The sequence below is a fragment of the Erpetoichthys calabaricus genome, chromosome 4, assembly GCF_900747795.2.
Source record: "Erpetoichthys calabaricus chromosome 4, fErpCal1.3, whole genome shotgun sequence".
NCBI lineage: Eukaryota > Metazoa > Chordata > Cladistia > Polypteriformes > Polypteridae > Erpetoichthys > Erpetoichthys calabaricus.
In genome coordinates, this window is record NC_041397.2 from 319,696,307 (window position 1) to 319,713,115 (window position 16,809).

At 41.3% G+C, this 16,809-nt stretch overlaps 1 protein-coding gene across 11 annotated transcripts in view; it reads left to right on the forward strand.

Moving 5' to 3' along the window:
- Positions 1 to 16,809, forward strand: part of LOC114641130 (tripartite motif-containing protein 16-like protein) — a 353,855-nt gene that overhangs the window by 15,678 nt on the left and 321,368 nt on the right. Inside the window, exon 6 of one of the 11 annotated variants that reach the window (XM_051925861.1) lies at positions 3,788 to 3,858. The exons of 7 other annotated variants lie outside the window; for them this stretch is intronic. In XM_051925861.1, the coding sequence (XP_051781821.1) occupies positions 3,788 to 3,858 (71 nt within the window). Of the gene's footprint in view, positions 1 to 3,787; positions 4,372 to 16,809 lie in introns of all 11 variants that reach the window. 3 more of the 11 variants (XM_051925855.1, XM_051925860.1, XM_028790239.2) reach the window with 3 other exon arrangements.

Consider the following 16,809-nt stretch of genomic DNA (forward strand, 5'->3'; position numbering starts at 1 on the left):
TCGGCAATCCCCCCAACATGAACATCTGTGAGATGTGTGAGGAAAACCAGGAGTGACACAAAGAGAATGACTGGGTGCCGAATTCCAAGTCGTGAAGCTGAATCTGTGAGGTCGCAGCTCCAACCCCTTGGCCATCATGCTGCCCTGCATCGAGTTTTCCAGTTCAATTCCTCTTCTTTATATTTCTTATTGTTTTGAACCCATGTCTTGATTTTAAAGTTTATTTCAACTAAATGAATCGTCTCTCTTTACTAGCTGTGCAGCTTCAGCTCACTCCATGGTGACTTTCTTCATGAACTGCACATCTCTCAGCACTCAATGGCCATCTTATCTAGTGGCCGGTAAATCGTTAAGCTGTGAGTCACAAGTTTTATAACAATTCATTACAAACATTTTATTCTCTGACAGTTCTTATTTTATTTTTATTTTTTATTTTCACAAGGGCCCTCTGACCCTTGCTCGCTTCACTAACCAACCCCTGGGTATGGGTTACTGGTGTACAATTTAAAGAGATTGTTATTTTCATAGGAACTGTTAAATATACATAGTAGAACTAACTATTTTGCATTACAGCAAGTAATTAACCATATAAAAAAATAGTAAAATGTAATAAATTGAAAGAAAATTATGTTTCATGTTGCGTTAGTGGTATTGATTGAGTTAAAAGTTTTTTTCATTCTGTTTGGCTTTGAAATTAACACTCAAATACTTTTTAAACTTACACTTTTACTGTAACACTTCAGTGAAAAAATATTTGGAATTAACTTTTCGTCAATATCGCATTGAATTTTGAGTTCGTGTTTGGACTTACATCATAACAACGCAATGTATAACTGCCCATGAGTGAATATCGTTTCATTCTCTCTAATAAATAAACTGACTTTTTACACTACGGCGAATAATTAACCTTAGTAAAAAATAGTAAAACGTAATAAATAGAAAGAAAATTATGTTGCATTAGAGGTATTTGTTGAGTTATACATTTTTGTTCTGGTTGGCTTTGAAGTTAACATGCAAATACTTTTTAAACTTACACTTTTACTGTAACACTTCAGTAAAAACATACGCCAAACAACAAATCTTCATTGGGAAGAAACACTACTTTTCTCTGATGGCGACACGAATTAGATGATCTACAAGTTTCCGACTTAAACTTAAAAGTCGAACAATATCTACATACTTCTGTCATATAACCTATGTCCATAAATTCAATCTCTTTCCTTATTCCGTTATTAATAACAAGGGGGCTCCGCCCCCTGCTCGCTTCGCTCACCTATCCCCAGCGTTTTGAACCCGTGCCTGCTTTGCTTCCGCAGTTTCAGACGTGCGTTGTAGGCGCCTGCGTTCATTGATCTTATCCAGGTGGGCTCGTGTTTGTATCTCTGTCAGTCGAGCACTGTCGTTTTGAACCCGTGCCTGCCTTGCTTCCGTGGTTTGAGACGCGCGTTGTTGGCGTTCATGTTCATTGTATGTGTCTATGCGGGCTCGTTTCTGTAGGTCCATTAGTGGAGCAGTTTGGTTTTGGAGCTGAGACAGTTATGCTTGCGTGGTTTCAGACGCGCGTTGTAGGCACCTACGTGTATTGTCGTTATCCATGTGGGCTCATTTTTGTAGCTCCGTTAGTGGAGCTGTATAGTTCTGGAGACGTGATCATGACTCCAGTAGTTCTCCGTTGCGTACCGTTAGTAATAAGAATAATTGCACTTACTGTTAATACAGAGCGATTTCTGTGGTTGTACTGTCAATAATGCATCACTGTAATGTGATTCACCTATGCTGTATAGTTTGGACGTGTGAGGATGATGTACGTTTAATACGGAGCGTTCGCCCGTGTCACTCTGGGGCCCCCCACTGTTAATACGGAGCTCCTTCCGTACTATTATGCGGTGCATTGTGGACCACTGCGGACTCCATAGTGTTTCCCGTTTCACTCTGGGGCGGGGGTTAATTCTGTGTTTTGTGTGGCTCTGTCATTACCTATGGGCGCGTTGCCTCATTTCTTATTTACATTAGTTGAGCTCCTTCGTGTCTGAGCCGTGACGCGTTGTAGGCACCTTCGCCTTTCGTACCATCTCGCGCCTTTCCGTACTATTATGCTGTGTGTTGTGCAGGCACCTGTACACTATGTCTCCTGCGTCCATGGTGAGACGCGTGCTGTGGGCGCCTGCGCACTATGTCTCCTGCATCCATGGGCATGGGCATGTACCTGCTTCCATCCGGCTTACAATTCTCGGTTAGTAATATGGATTTTCATTTGTTAGAGCTAATGCGATCTTTACTATCAGTTTCTCGTGCCTTTCGAATTTTACCACTTTCATAATCTCTAACCTGCTCTGCATGTGTATTACGCCAGTGTTTTTGAACCTTTTTACAATGTTCTATTCTTTGTCTTTTATTTCCGTCCCTGCTTGGACCTGCTAGGTTTTCAAATCCACTTGGTCCAGGCTGACTATTTCTTTCCTTATTTTCTGAATTTGCACTTAGATTATTATTTTTCTTTTTTTAATTCTTTTCTCTCCAATGCTTTTGGGTCTCTTTTCGATGCGCTGCCTTTTCTTCTTCGCTTAGTCGTTGACGTGTCATCTACAGCGTATAGAATTATTGTCCAGAAATGGACTATTATGAATGAAACATATAGATTGTATGTATAACGATACTGTCCAGAAAAGCATCTTTAAAGGATGAAACAGAGGATTTTCATAAATGACTTAAAATGAGGAAAACGTAAAAATTTATAAGAGCTGAGAGCACAGGAAGTGTGTCTGACAAAAGCATTCACACGAATGAGAGGTGATTGGACCGTGTGCGTGTTTGAATATGGTTGAGAGGAGTGCGGAAATTGAAAAAGTCTCGTCTCATGGGACTTGAAATTATCTCTTCGAAAAAAGTCTCGTCCCAGGATTTCCTTTTATAATAGAGAGATATTCCATGTAGCCCTGACCTGTGGGTCAGACCCTAAATGCTTAGTAGACCACAGGAAATGGAAGAACAAAAGACTGGGAATGGAAGGAGCAGAACAAGAATCTGCAGGTTTATTGTGAGGAAAGGAAAAATCAGTTTGTGAGGAATGTGAGAAGGGATTGAATTTAAATTAAAGAGGTGAACTGTGACAATAAAGTGTCATATACAACAACAACAACAACATTTATTTATATAGCACATTTTCATACAAAAAGTAGCTCAAAGTGCTTTACATAATGAAGAGAAGAAAAATAAAAGACAAAATAAGAAATTAAAATAAGACAACATTAATTAACATAGAAAGGAGTAAGGTCCGATGGCCAGGGTGGACAGAAAAAACAAAAAAAAACTCCAGAAGGCTGGAGAAAAAAATACAATCTGTAGGGGTTCCAGGCCACGAGACCGCCCAGTCCCCTTTGGGCATTCTACCTAACATAAATGAAATAGTCCTCTTGGTAGTTCGGGTTTTTCACGGAGTCATATAATGAGGCCAGCAGTCAATGTGGACAGCCCATTAGAACTCAAACCTCAACTGTGACCTGATGCCGTTTCTCGTAATCCCAGACAACTGAGACTCCTTCCAAATGTCCGACTGCGCTTCAGTTCGTTGTCAGTTGTTGACTTTTTGTGATTTCATTTTAAATTCCCACAGATTCTTTCCAGTCAGATGAGCTTTTTACTTTTCAAGTCACAGAAACAGCACACATTTGAGTCTCGTCTGCGCAGCTCCTGATTGGTTCTTGCTAATTGTCTGTGTTGTGCTCCGCCCCCAGTCCCGTTACACACTCCCAGATTTCCTCACTCATTCTCTTTTCTCTCCTTTCAGACTTCTGTCCACTCACAATGGACATCAACACGGCACACAGAAACCTCCGTCTGTCTGAAGGGAACAAGAAGGTGACATGTAAAGAGACAGAGGCCAGATATCCTCATCATCCTGACAGATTTGACCACTGGGCTCAAGTTCTGTGCAGAGAGGCTCTGACTGGGATTCGCTGTTACTGGGAGGTGGAGTGCACTGGAGACTTCAGGGTGATTGGAGTCGCATATAAAGGAATGAGCAGGAAAGGAGAGGGTGTGGCGTGCAGCCTTGGAGACAACGACAAGTCCTGGAGTTTGTGGTGGTCTCATTCCAAGTACTCTGTGCGTCACAATAATAAAGAGATTGTCATCAGCGCTCCCTACAGCCCCAGAATAGGTGTATATCTGGACTGGCCTGCTGGCTGTCTGTCGTTTTATAGCATCTCACACAGAGTGACCCTCATGTACAGGTTCAGCACCTCCTTCACTGAGCCCCTGTATCCAGGGTTTGGGGTTTGGTTAAACTCCAGTGTAACAATCTGCCATCTGACACCAGGTGACCAATGATCAGTACCCTCCACCAGTCACGTGCTGTTCCCACAATCGCAGGTCTCCTTTGTGTTTATAGTTTGGGGTCAAATGAATTTTACAAGATGGGTGACTCAGGAATGTGGTCCTGCTGAAGCAGCACTACTAAAAGGCACTATATACAATACCAGTTATTTGATAAGTTTTGTTAACATGCTAGTGCCTCGAGAGACACAAACCCTTTTCTGTTCTTTCAATGTACTTGCACACTTTTCACCAGCAGATGGCGTCTGAGAGCCCAGTTAGATGAAGAGGGAAGTGGGAGAGCAAAGCCATAAAACACATTCTGAGTGCAGATTATGAAGAGTTTGACACAATCCATCTTAACACACGACTAGCCTGCCACAGAAAACAGTGTGAAGTGACGTGTGGAGACCTTTAGGTAGGCGCTGGCTGGAAAGGGGGCACATTGAGGGGAGCAGTTTGTTACTTTAGAGCACAGGTGTCAAACTCCGGTCCTGGAGGGCAGCAGTGGCTGCAGGTTTTCATACTGACCATCTTCTTCATTAGTGACCAGTTTGTGCTGCTAATTCATTTCTTTTGCTAAAGTTTTAATTAACTTGACTCAGGCCCCTTAGTTGTCTCTTTTTCCTTAATTAGTAGCCAAACAATAATGAGATATACAACAAGCCGCCACCTGTGCCCATCACACAATATCTGAAAAGAAAGAAAGGTGATGGTCTCAGTAAGGCTGATCTCTCAGGTCGCACAAACATTTTGTCGGTGTTGTTAGAAAAAACAGACAATCAACAGTTTTGGAAATTTCGGCTCTGGCAGAAAGAGAGCTGGAACAAGCCATGGAATTAAATAAATGGCTTAATTAACAGCAAGACTCGGCTTCACATTAAGAGACTGGTCGGAGTGAAACTGGTTGGAGTTTGAAATTCCAGTTTAGCTGGTCATCCTTTGGCTCATTTCACATCTCATTTCTGTATGGCTGCCATATAATGAAGAAACAAATCAATTCAGAGGCTATTAAAATGAAGGGTAAAGGAGTTAATTAGCAACAAAAACTTCTCACTGATTGGGAAAAGGGTTAGAATGAAAACCTGCAGCCACTGCGGCCCACCAGGACTGGAGTTCAACACCCCTGATTTAGAGGATCCCCATTTCAATTCTGTGCTTGCACTTGATTTCCTTTTTCTCTCTTTTTTTAAAAGAGTTTTGTTACAGAGAGTCTTTACAATATTCAGAAATTGTCATTTTTACGTTTATTGCATTTGTTTTTTAAAATGGTTGCAAATTTGCAAAAATTTGAATATGTTGTGTTTTATATTTACAAAAAAATGATTCATTTCACTTCTATCTTAGTGCAGAGAAATTCTTGTGTGCCAATATGGTAGCATTTTTTTTTATTAAACTACCATGAATTACGCTGTTATTATGTTGTATGAATGACTTTGCAAGAGTTAGGGGGCTTTGTTTCGTCGTCACTTCTGTCCTAATCGACACTTTAGTGAAGTATTGCTATCCGTACGAGTGTTTCTAGCTCTCTGTGCCAGTGTGTATTTATTTTTGTTACACAGGTGGTCTGTTAATATAAACTCCATGTGAAGCCCCCTCGTCTCTCATGTCGTGTCATTACTCTCACATTTATTACATTAGCCTTTTGGCTAACTAAAAAGATTACAATATGTAAGCTTTCAAGGCAACTCAGGCCTCTTCTTCAGGTTTACATCTTGCCTTAAGACCAGGCCTGAGTTGCCTCAAAAGCTTACATATTGTAATCTTTTTAGTTAGCCAATAAAAGGTGTCATTTTGCTGGGCTTTTCTCTACATTCATAATAGCTAACACGGTACAACACCCTAGTATTGCATTAGCCCACAAAAGCAATGTATTGTGGGACATGGCTAAGCTGAAGGTCAGTAACAAACCCTGGATAGGGCACGAGACCACTGACAAACACACACACACATTCACAAGGGGTCTGTTATTCAGATTAAACCAGCACTACTGGTGTGTGGGTGGACCTTTTTTTTCCCCACACCCACCAGATTTCAGCTTGATCAGAAGTAAAAACGTGAAAGTATTGACTCAAACCTGCCACATTAGTAATCAAGCCAAACAACATCTGAACGTGAATTCAATGAACATCTCTCTATCATAATAAAAAAATCTCGGGGCGAGACGAGACTAATCCTGCGACGAGATGAGTCTTTTTGAAGAGACATTTTGGAAGGAAGTCAGGCGAGATGGGGACTTTTGCCATGAGATTCTTCCAAGTCACGCCCTTCTTACAACTATTTTCAAACAAGACCGCGGTCATCAGGTGCATTCTGGCATTTAAACTGGACAGACACTAATTCATTAAAGGGCTTACTTATGAACAAACACACACACTTATGAAGATCCAGTTTAGAATCACCCATTCATCTAAATATGGCAGTGAGAAACGATGAAGTCAAACAAATTAACGTGAAAATTAACGATTGGTTACGTGGCAAATTGATTCAATGCATATCAATAGACTCTGCTGAAGCAGTTGGTGGTGATCGTGCAGAAGATGAAAATATCAACTTACAATATCACAAAGAATATCTATAACACCGTCTGGTCTTCCACCGGCCGAATTACTGCTGAGAGAAAGATGTATCGTAATGTTATTACATCATTTATGTATAAGTGATTGGCTATGCAATGGAACAAGATTAGTGGTATTCAAAATTTGTCGAACAATTCTGACATGTAAAATTGTAACAGACGACAAGAAAGGTAATGTAGCACACATTCCATGAATAACATTATACACCAAAGGAGATCTTGATATGCCATTCATATTTAAACCTTTACAGTTTACCGTTAGAAGAGCTTTTGCTATGACAATTAACAAATCACAGGGACAAACATTCAAAAAAGTCGGTTTATTTATTAGAGAGTAAGAAACGATATTCACTCACAGGCAGTTATACATTGCGTTGTCACGATGTAAATCCAATCAAAATTCAATGCAATCTTAAGGAAAAGTTCATTCCAAATATTTTTTTAAATTAAGTTTTACAGTAAAATTGAAAATAATGCATATGTAACAATTCCCATGAAAATAACAATCTCTTTAAATTATAAATCCGGTTAACCAAACCTGGGGGTTGGCGAGCAAAGCAAGTGGGGGGTGGAGCCCCCTAGTTTACTAAATTATCGGAGACAATCCAAATGAGATCATTTAGCCTAGAATTCATGCTGTAATGGGTCTGTCTTTTCCACACAGTTAATGAAACAGAAAGCAACAGAAATAAAAGCCATCAGGCACTCGTGTTTGGTGTTTCTTTAACTTAAATAAATGAAACAAGATGTTAGTTGGGCCTGCATCAATTAAATGGTATATATTCAGTTTCATTTGAATGCTGATCTGGCACAAGCGTGAGTTTTGGCAGTACAAGTCAAAGGGGGTCCCCCATCCTGTTCTGTCCTGTCGTCTCAGTTAGCCGTGTGCTAATTCTGCAGCGGGCGGCACGGTGGCGCAGTGGGTAGTGCTGCTGCCTCACAGTTGGGAGACCTGGGTTCGCTTCTCGAGTCCTCCCTGCGTGGAGTTTGCATGTTCTCCCCGTGTCTGCGTGGGTTTCCTCCGGGTGCTCCGGTTTCCTCCCACAGTCCAAAGACATGCAGGTTAGGTGGATTGGTGATTCTAAATTGGCCCTAGTGTGTGCTTGGTGTGTGGATGTGTTTGTGTGTGTCCTTCGGTGGGTTGGCACCCTGCCCAGGATTGGTTCGTGCCCTGTGCCCTGTGTTGGCTGGGATTGGCTCCAGCAGACCCTGTGTTCGGATTCAGCGGGTTGGAAAATGGATGGATGGATGGATGATTCTGCAGTATGTCCAGATTGCGCTTGCTGCTAGCACTTGTTATAGTGATAGACCCCCAAACACGGCATATTGGAATGTCACTCCATCACAGGGCACAAACACTCAAATAACATCAGTTATAATGCTGACCTGTAACTTTACATAACAAATTAGACACAGCGGCTGCGACCACTACTCTCTAATCAGACCAGTTTTCATCCAATTTTGCATGTAGGTTTCTATTGGTCCAACTTTATTCAAAGTTATTGTCTGTTTTTACCTGCATTTTTATTACTCTTTAATTTAATATTGTTTTTGTATCAGTATGCTGCTGCTGGAGTATGTGAATTTCCCCTTGGGATTAATAAAGTATCTATCTATCTATCTATCTATCTATCTATCTATCTATCTATCTATCTATCTATCTATCTATCTATCTATCTATCTATCTATCTATCTATCTATCTATCTATCTATCTATCTATCTGTTTTACAGTAACATTTAAGTTTATATGGCAATGTTTCTTTATACAGCTTAGTGATAATAATAATAAGATATAGTAGCACATATGAGCGAGCTTAAAGAAGCAATTGTTAAAGGCTTGTCTTTTCTCTCAAGCATGAAGCACTGTGTCATGGTTGTTCATAGCTTGGCCCTTATCAGTAAGCTGTGCACTGCCGTTCACTGGCACAGTTGCCTGTTATGGTAGCCTTAGCCTTACAGGATGCTAGTGCAACAAGTAATCTATCTATCTATCTAGTGATAAAAAGATCGCCCGACTCATAGAAGTCATACATATGACATAATTAAGAAGCTCTGAGTAAAATAATCAAATAATTAAATTCAACTAATTTTATCTTAAACATATGAGATAGCCCTTCTCTTCAGAATATTTTCATCATTCAGAGATCCTGTAGTTCAAAATAATTTTAAAAGAAGGGTGTGTGTGTTTATATATATACTAGGGGGCTCTGACCCCTGCTCATTTCGGTCACCCACCCCCGGGTTTGGTTAACTGGGTATAGGCCTACAATTTAAAGAGATTGTTATTTTCATTTCATTCATTTTTTATTTCTTGATATTTGCCAGTAATAACGCTGTAGTGAATGAGTTATTCTGCAGTGGCCTGGCGCCCTGCCCGAGGTGTGTTCCTGCGTTGTGCCTTGTACTGGCTGGGATTGGCTCCAGAAGACCCCTGTGACCCTGTGTTAGGATATAGCAAGTTGGAAAATGACCGGCCGACTGACTGACCGACTGAATGAGTTATTCCTTCTCCCCCCCCAGGGTGCACTGCGTGTCAGCCACTTCGCGTCTCTACTCTCACATTGTGAAGAGGGGGGCTGAACGCACGATAAGGTGATACAGTCGGTCCTCGGAAACCCCCTCTTAAATGGTGATACAATGGGAAACAAATACATTTTTTTTTACCTCCTCTTTGCTCGATCAGCTGGCTTGCTGCTGCTGCTTGTCTCGCTGCGCGACGATCGTTTCAAAGCCTGTACAGCAGCTGGGACGTTAAAGTGTCTCCGAGAAAATCACGTCTCAACCCAAGTTTTTTTTATTATAATAGAGAGATATAATGGATATTACCAGGTGAGCTCCTCCCTGAGGAGACATACGGACTGAATGGGAATGTCACTGAGAACAGAACAAGGACAACAGGAGAGCTGTCATCTATCTATCTATCTATCTATCTATCTATCTATCTATCTATCTATCTATCTATCTATCTATCTATCTATCTATCTATCTATCTATCTATCTATCTATCTATCTATCTATCTATCTATCTATCTATCTATCTATCTATCTATCTATCCAACTTAGAATATACAGTACATAGGCTTTATGGTGTTTAGAAAATGTAATCAGGAAGGGGGTTTGTAAGGTTGGGGGCAACTGAAAAACTGTGCATTGTTCCAAAATGGCGGAGCTCTTCTTGATTAAATTGTATGTATAATAAAAGTGAAGCAAGTGAAGTACAATCCAGAGTATGTGCTTGTAAGAGCCAATCTTATAAAGTTAAAATATAAGTTAAACTCATATTAGTGTTTGCTTAAGTGGAATAGAATAGAATTTTCTTTCATAGCATATATGGCATAGGCTTTCACCCCCAGTAAGTTAATATGAAATAGACCTTTCTTGCTATATCTGTAATACTGTGTGTTAATTGAGTCAGTGTATGTTTTGGAATATACGGAAGACGAGAGAGGACGTGCAATGTCGTTATTTTTTTAAATTGTCTCCTCAAGATAACAGACTAATTTTAGTGAGATCTCGAGAAAACGAACTTTGTTTTCTTGAGATAACGGAATACTTTTATCGAGATGTAGAGAAAATGAAAAATTTTTTTCTTGAGATAACAGAATAATTTTATTGCGATCTTGAGAAGACAAAACTTAACCTTTGCTCCTGGCATCAGACTCGCTTAGATTGTGACGCCTATGCAGCTGAAGCCTTGCTAAAGCTTCTTAAAAGATGGATGCTAATGTTAGTATTTTCTAAACTAAGGCATAAACATATTTCAGCCTGCATCAGCCCTTGACTGATCAATACAGTTCTGCTATTCTACTATTTCAAACAGGACGTGGCTTCAATAAGCTAAAAATTAAACATTAGATACAATTATTTCATAATTTCGAGAAAACAACATCTTTTGTTTTATCAAGATCTCAATAAAATTAGTCTGTTATCTCGAGGAAACAATTTTAAAAAATAACAATATTTTGCACGTCCTCTCTTGGCTTCAGTAGGAATAAGCTCATGGCTAGCATGGGCTGAAAGACTTGTTGAAGTTTGTGAGTGGGGTAAGCATTCAGTTTTCTGACCCTTTAGAAATGGTTTAACTGTATAAGCAACTTAAAGAAATGAAACAAGTTATATAAGTTTTAAACAGAACTTTTCTATTTTTTGTTATATCAATTTTGCTCTAATTTTTGTGAACTGTTTTAACTTGAATTTTTACTAAAATTTTTAAAAATGAAGATAGTTTATCTGTGGAATCATTTCAACATGTCAAGCTATTGCTAGAATCCCATGAAGCAAACTAGAGTTGCAGAACTTTGGTAATTTTGGGTAAACGCAGTGTGACACTAGAGGGCGCTGTCGCTCCTCTAACCTGGCAGACAGACACCCAGGACACCAGGTAAAAGTACTTACAAGTGTTTTAATTCCTTTTCTTCTTATACACAGTGCCCTAAGCACCATAACCACCAAACACAGGAAAGTAAACACAATAATAATCACACACAATTCTCTCTTTATCTCCTCCACACCTCCCAGCAAGCATTGTCTACTACCTCCCAACCGGGTTCACAGCAGTCCTTTATATAGTCCTTGACCCAGAAGTGCTTTTGTCCGTCCAACCACGTGACCTGCCAACACTTCCGGGTCAAATGGAAAACTTGAATTTTCTTCAGCCCTAAAGTACTTTGGGGTTTCCATCCTGGTGACTTGGAAGTACTTTCAGGCTATGGATGGTATAGATGCACGTTAAGTGCAAGCAGATGCCAGCATCCTCTAAAGAAGTCCATCTCATTCGTCAAAGCTGGAGATAAGCTCCAACTGAAGATAACATCTACCATTCATCACATAGATTCTGACTGGCAGCCAAAAGCAGACCTGAGTAGATAGCCAAGATTTCCAGCCACATAGCATCAGTCACCCAATGGCCAAACATGATCACCTTTTCAGATTCCATCAAACAGATGATGATGTCAGAGTTTACAGGAGGAAGCTAATGAAAGAAATCATAGCAAGAAGTGGTGGGGCAGGGCCAGAAGACATGCTGTGAGCCAATTCAAGTGGGTCATCATGACTTTGCTGAACGCTCAATCCTGAAAGCATTTAACATGCTGGGGTTTATGGGGGCTGACAAAAAGGAAGGCCTTAAGATTCAAAACTAAGCCACAGGAAGAGTCACTAGGTGGCTATGGACAAGGAGGGTTCATCAGTGGGTGGCTGCTGGGGTCTGATCACCTCTGGCTGGGTCATGTAGCCGAGGGGGTCTGATGTTGAGAGACCTAAAACCTCTGATGACCATCACTGATGACGCAACCCAGCACATCCTAAAGATGTTTCCTGTACCACACTATTGGAATAACAAAAAAAATGAAAACTAGTTAACTATATATACTGTAGTACATATTTACTTCTGCACAACATGTTATAAAGTCAAAGAAAAGAAAAGCAAAGATAACCCTTCAATAATAAATATTCAGAATCCAGGAAGAAAATTCCATAAACACCAAATAAACAAACAGATAGACAGACAACTGCCCTCCTGTCCCCACCACTTTTACGACTGCTTTTCATTGGAGTTTGTTTCCATGGCACTCTTTCTCTATTTTCCATAGATCAGAAGACCATCTCTAGTGTCAACCATACCCTTTTATATGTTCATGGGACACCCCCGACCAATCTGTACTGACGGTCTCATTAATCGCTCAATCCTGCCTGACGCTGTGACGCTCACCACATGGTGTGTTCCCCACTAGCTGGACATACTCAATATATACTGCTGAAAAAAAATGAAAGGACCACTTTAAATGAGAGTAGAGCATCAAGTCAGTGAAATATGTGGGTTATTGATCTGGTCAAGTAAGTAGCAGAGGGGCCTGCTCATCAGTTTCAGCTGCTTTGATGAACTAGAGGGACAACAATGAGAGAGATGACCCCCAAAACAGGAATGAATGGTTTAACAGCTGGAGGGAGGCCACTGACATTTTTCCTTCCTCATCTATTTTGTTGCTCGTTTTGCATTTGTCTGCGGTCAGTGTCACTGCTGGTAGCATGAGGCCATACCTGGACCCTACAGAGCTCGCACAGGTAGTCCAGCTTCTCCAGGATGGCAGGCACATCAATACGTGCCTCCCATTGCCAGAAGGTTTGCTGTGTTCCACTACACAGTCTCAAGGGCATGGAGGAGATTCAAGGAGACAGGCAGTTCCTCTAGGAGAGCTGGACAGGGCCCCTCATAGAAGGTCCTTAACCCATCAGCAGGACTGACTGGTATCTGCTCCTTTGGGCAAGGAGGAACAGGATGAGCACTGGCAGAGTCTACAAAATGACCTCCAGCAGGCAGGCCACTGGTGTGAATGTCTCTGACCAAACAATCAGAAACAGACTTTATGAGGGTGGTCTGAGGGTCCGACGTCCTCTAGTGGGCACTGTGGCATTTGCCATAGAATAGTAGAACTGGCAGGTCTACCACTGGCGTTTTCGCAGATGTGAGCAGGTTCACCCAGAGCACATCTGACAGATGTGAAAGGGTCTGGAGAAGCCATGGAGAACGTTATGCTGCCTATTACACTGGTTTGGTGGTGGGTCAGTGATGGTATATCTGAGGAGGCATATCCATGGAGAGACGCACAGACCTCTATAGGCTAGACAATGGCACCTTCATTGCCATTATGTATCAGGATGAAATCCTTCGACCCATTATCAGACCCTATGCTGGTTCCTCCTGGTGGACGACAATGCTCGGCCTCATGTGGCGAGAGGATGAAGGAATTGATACCATTGACTGTCACCCCAACACACTCTGCTCGCCGGACCTCAATCCAATAGAACACCTCTGGGTGGGACGTTATGTTTGGTCCATCTGACGCCTCAGACTGTCAAAGGCTTTAAACTTGCATTGGTTTGTTGCCATCGAGATTTCCAGTGTAAAATGCTAGGAGTTGCTGTCACCCCGTTAACCCCAACAGACAGATGCTTTGGACACCATGTAAAAGTACCAAGAAGTATTTTAATCCTTTGTCTTCCCAGTGACAGTGCCTTATGTACCACAGCCAAAATATCACAGGTAAATAAACAATAAATCAAGCACAAACACAATATAATTCTTTCCTCCACACCTCCCAGCAAGCATTGTCTACTTCCTCCCGACTCTGAGTCGCTTGCTGGGTCTTCAGCAGTCCTTTACAGTAAATTGTCCTTGACCTGGAAGTGCTTCTGCTCTTCCGTCCATGTGACTCGTCAGCACTTCCGAGTCAAACAGTGAATTAAAGTTCTTTAATCAGCCTGGACTTGGGAGTAATTCCAGGCTATAGGGCTATGGATGAGGCATGACTCCTCTGGTCCTCTCACAGCTCCTCCTGGCGGCCCCCACGATACCCAACAGGGCTGAGAAACAGAACTCCAAGTCCCAGGATGCCCTGCGGGAATCTGGGCCACCATTACACTGCCATCAAGCATTTTGGGGGAGGTAGTGTCCTTGCAAATCTGTCTTCCCCCATCCTTCCATCGCTGGGGCATCCCTGCCAAGATGAGCTGCCGGCCATCTCTTACACCAGAGACACCCAGCTGTGCTCTGCTTGTTGTGCCATCAGTGACCCCAACAGCATCAGGGTCAACCCATCTACTTATACATTATCTGAGATTTGGACAAACCTCCGTGAAACTCCAGACTCCTCTGAGTGGGTTACTCCTGATGTATCTGACTTCTCTTCCTGACTTTGAATTGTGATTAGTGTTTTGGGTTTGGTGGAACATTTAGTATTGACTTTCAATCAGGGACTCGTCTCATTCTTCAAGTTCTTACTCTTAAAACATTACCATCTCATTGAGTCAGAGATAGTACAAAGGTGATATTTCTTAGACTTCACTCCTGTGATTTCTCATATGTATATAATATGGAGGGTGACCACCAGAGAGGGCAGTTTGTCTGTGTCTTAATTTGCACCGATGCTGTCTCTGGGAAGGGGGCACAAGTGAAGGATTGCACCCAACCTTGGGCAGAGCGACAGACTATACTGCAGCAGACCTAAGACCCGGAATGAATTCATTTGGGACCTGATAGGCATTTTGGCATTGTTTCTTTAGTTCCTTGAGTTCCTGACTGGCTTATTGGTACAGTTTGTAGATTCTCCCTGTGATTTCTCATCAAAGATGTGCCAGTTAGCCTGACTGCCAACTTTAAGCTGGCCCTAATGAATGTGTGCGTCTGTCCATTGATGGGCTGGATTTCTAACCTGCAGCTTGTATACTGCTGTCCCCCACACTCAAATGCTTTTTGCTGAATAAGAAAATAAAAGTATGTGCAACAACACTATAAGGACCGTCACTGAAAAAGTGACAGTCAAGGTGGCGCAGTTGGCAAACTGTACCCAAAAAAGACACTTGTACGGGCAGCTGGAAAAACACTGCTATGGAATGTTACTCTTTACTAAAGTATCGATTAGGATGGAATTAGTTTTAATTAGTATTAGTCCAATAAATATTGGACTGCCAATACTGATGCTCTGTGTAAGAGAGGACAGAGCCGACTATACTTCCTTAGAAGGCTGGCGTCTTTCAACATCTGCAATAAGATGCTGCAGATGTTCTATCAGACAGCTGTGGCGAGCGCCCTCTTCTACACGGTGGTGTGCTGGGGAGGCAGCATAAAGAAGAAAGACGCCTCACACCTGGACAAACTGGTGAGGAAGGAAGGCTCTATTGTAGGCATGGAGCTGGACAGTTTGACATCCGTGGCAGAGCGATGGGTGCTGAGCAGATTCCTGTCAATCATGGAGAATCCACTGCATCCACTGAACAGGATCATCTCCAGACAGAGGAGCAGCTTCAGTAACAGACTGCTGTCACCATCCTGCTCCACTGACAGACTGAGGAGATCGTTCCTCCACCACACTATGTGTCTCTTCAATTCCACCCATTGGGGGGGTAAACGTTAACATTATACAAAGTTATTGTCTGTTATACCTGCCTTGCACTCTCCACCTTGCACGTTATAACTTGCACTGCATTGTTATCACTCTTTAATCAATATTGTTTTTATTAGTATGCTGCTGCTGGAGTATATGAATTTCCCCTTGGGATTAATAAAGTATCTATCTATCTATCTATCTATCTATCTATCTATCTATCTATCTATCTATCTATCTATCTATCTATCTATCTATCTATCTATCTATCTATCTATCTATCTATCTATCTATCTATCTATCTATCTATCTATCTGTTTTACAGTAACATTTAAGTTTATATGGCAATGTTTCTTTATACAGCTTAGTGATAATAATAATAAGATATAGTAGCACATATGAGCGAGCTTAAAGAAGCAATGTTAAAGGCTTGTCCTTTCTGTCAAGCATGAAGCACTGTGTCATGGTTGTTCATAGCTTGGCCCTTATCAGTAAGCTGTGCACTGCCGTTCACTGGCACAGTTGCCTGTTATGGTAGCCTTAGCCTTACAGGATGCTAGTGCAACAAGTAATCTATCTATCTATCTATCTATCTATCTATCTATCTATCTATCTATCTATCTATCTATCTATCTATCTATCTATCTATCTATCTATCTATCTATCTATCTATCTATCTATCTATCTATCTATCTATCTATCTATCTATCTATCTATCTATCTATCTAGTGATAAAAAGATCGCCCGACTCATAGAAGTCACACATATGACAAAATTAAGAAGCTCTGAGCAAAATAATCAAATAAATATATTCAAATAATTTTTTTCTTAAACATATGAAATAGCCCTTCTCTTCAGAATATTTTTATTATTCTGATATCCTGTACTTCAAAATAATTTTAAAAGAAAGGTGTGTGTGTGTTTACAGTTTCTGTCTATCTAGTCTTCATGTCATCTAAGAGAAGTCTGCATGCACCCTTTACGGCCAAGAACAGCATAGCCGGCTTGGTGTGGTTTGGGGGAAGTAATTATTA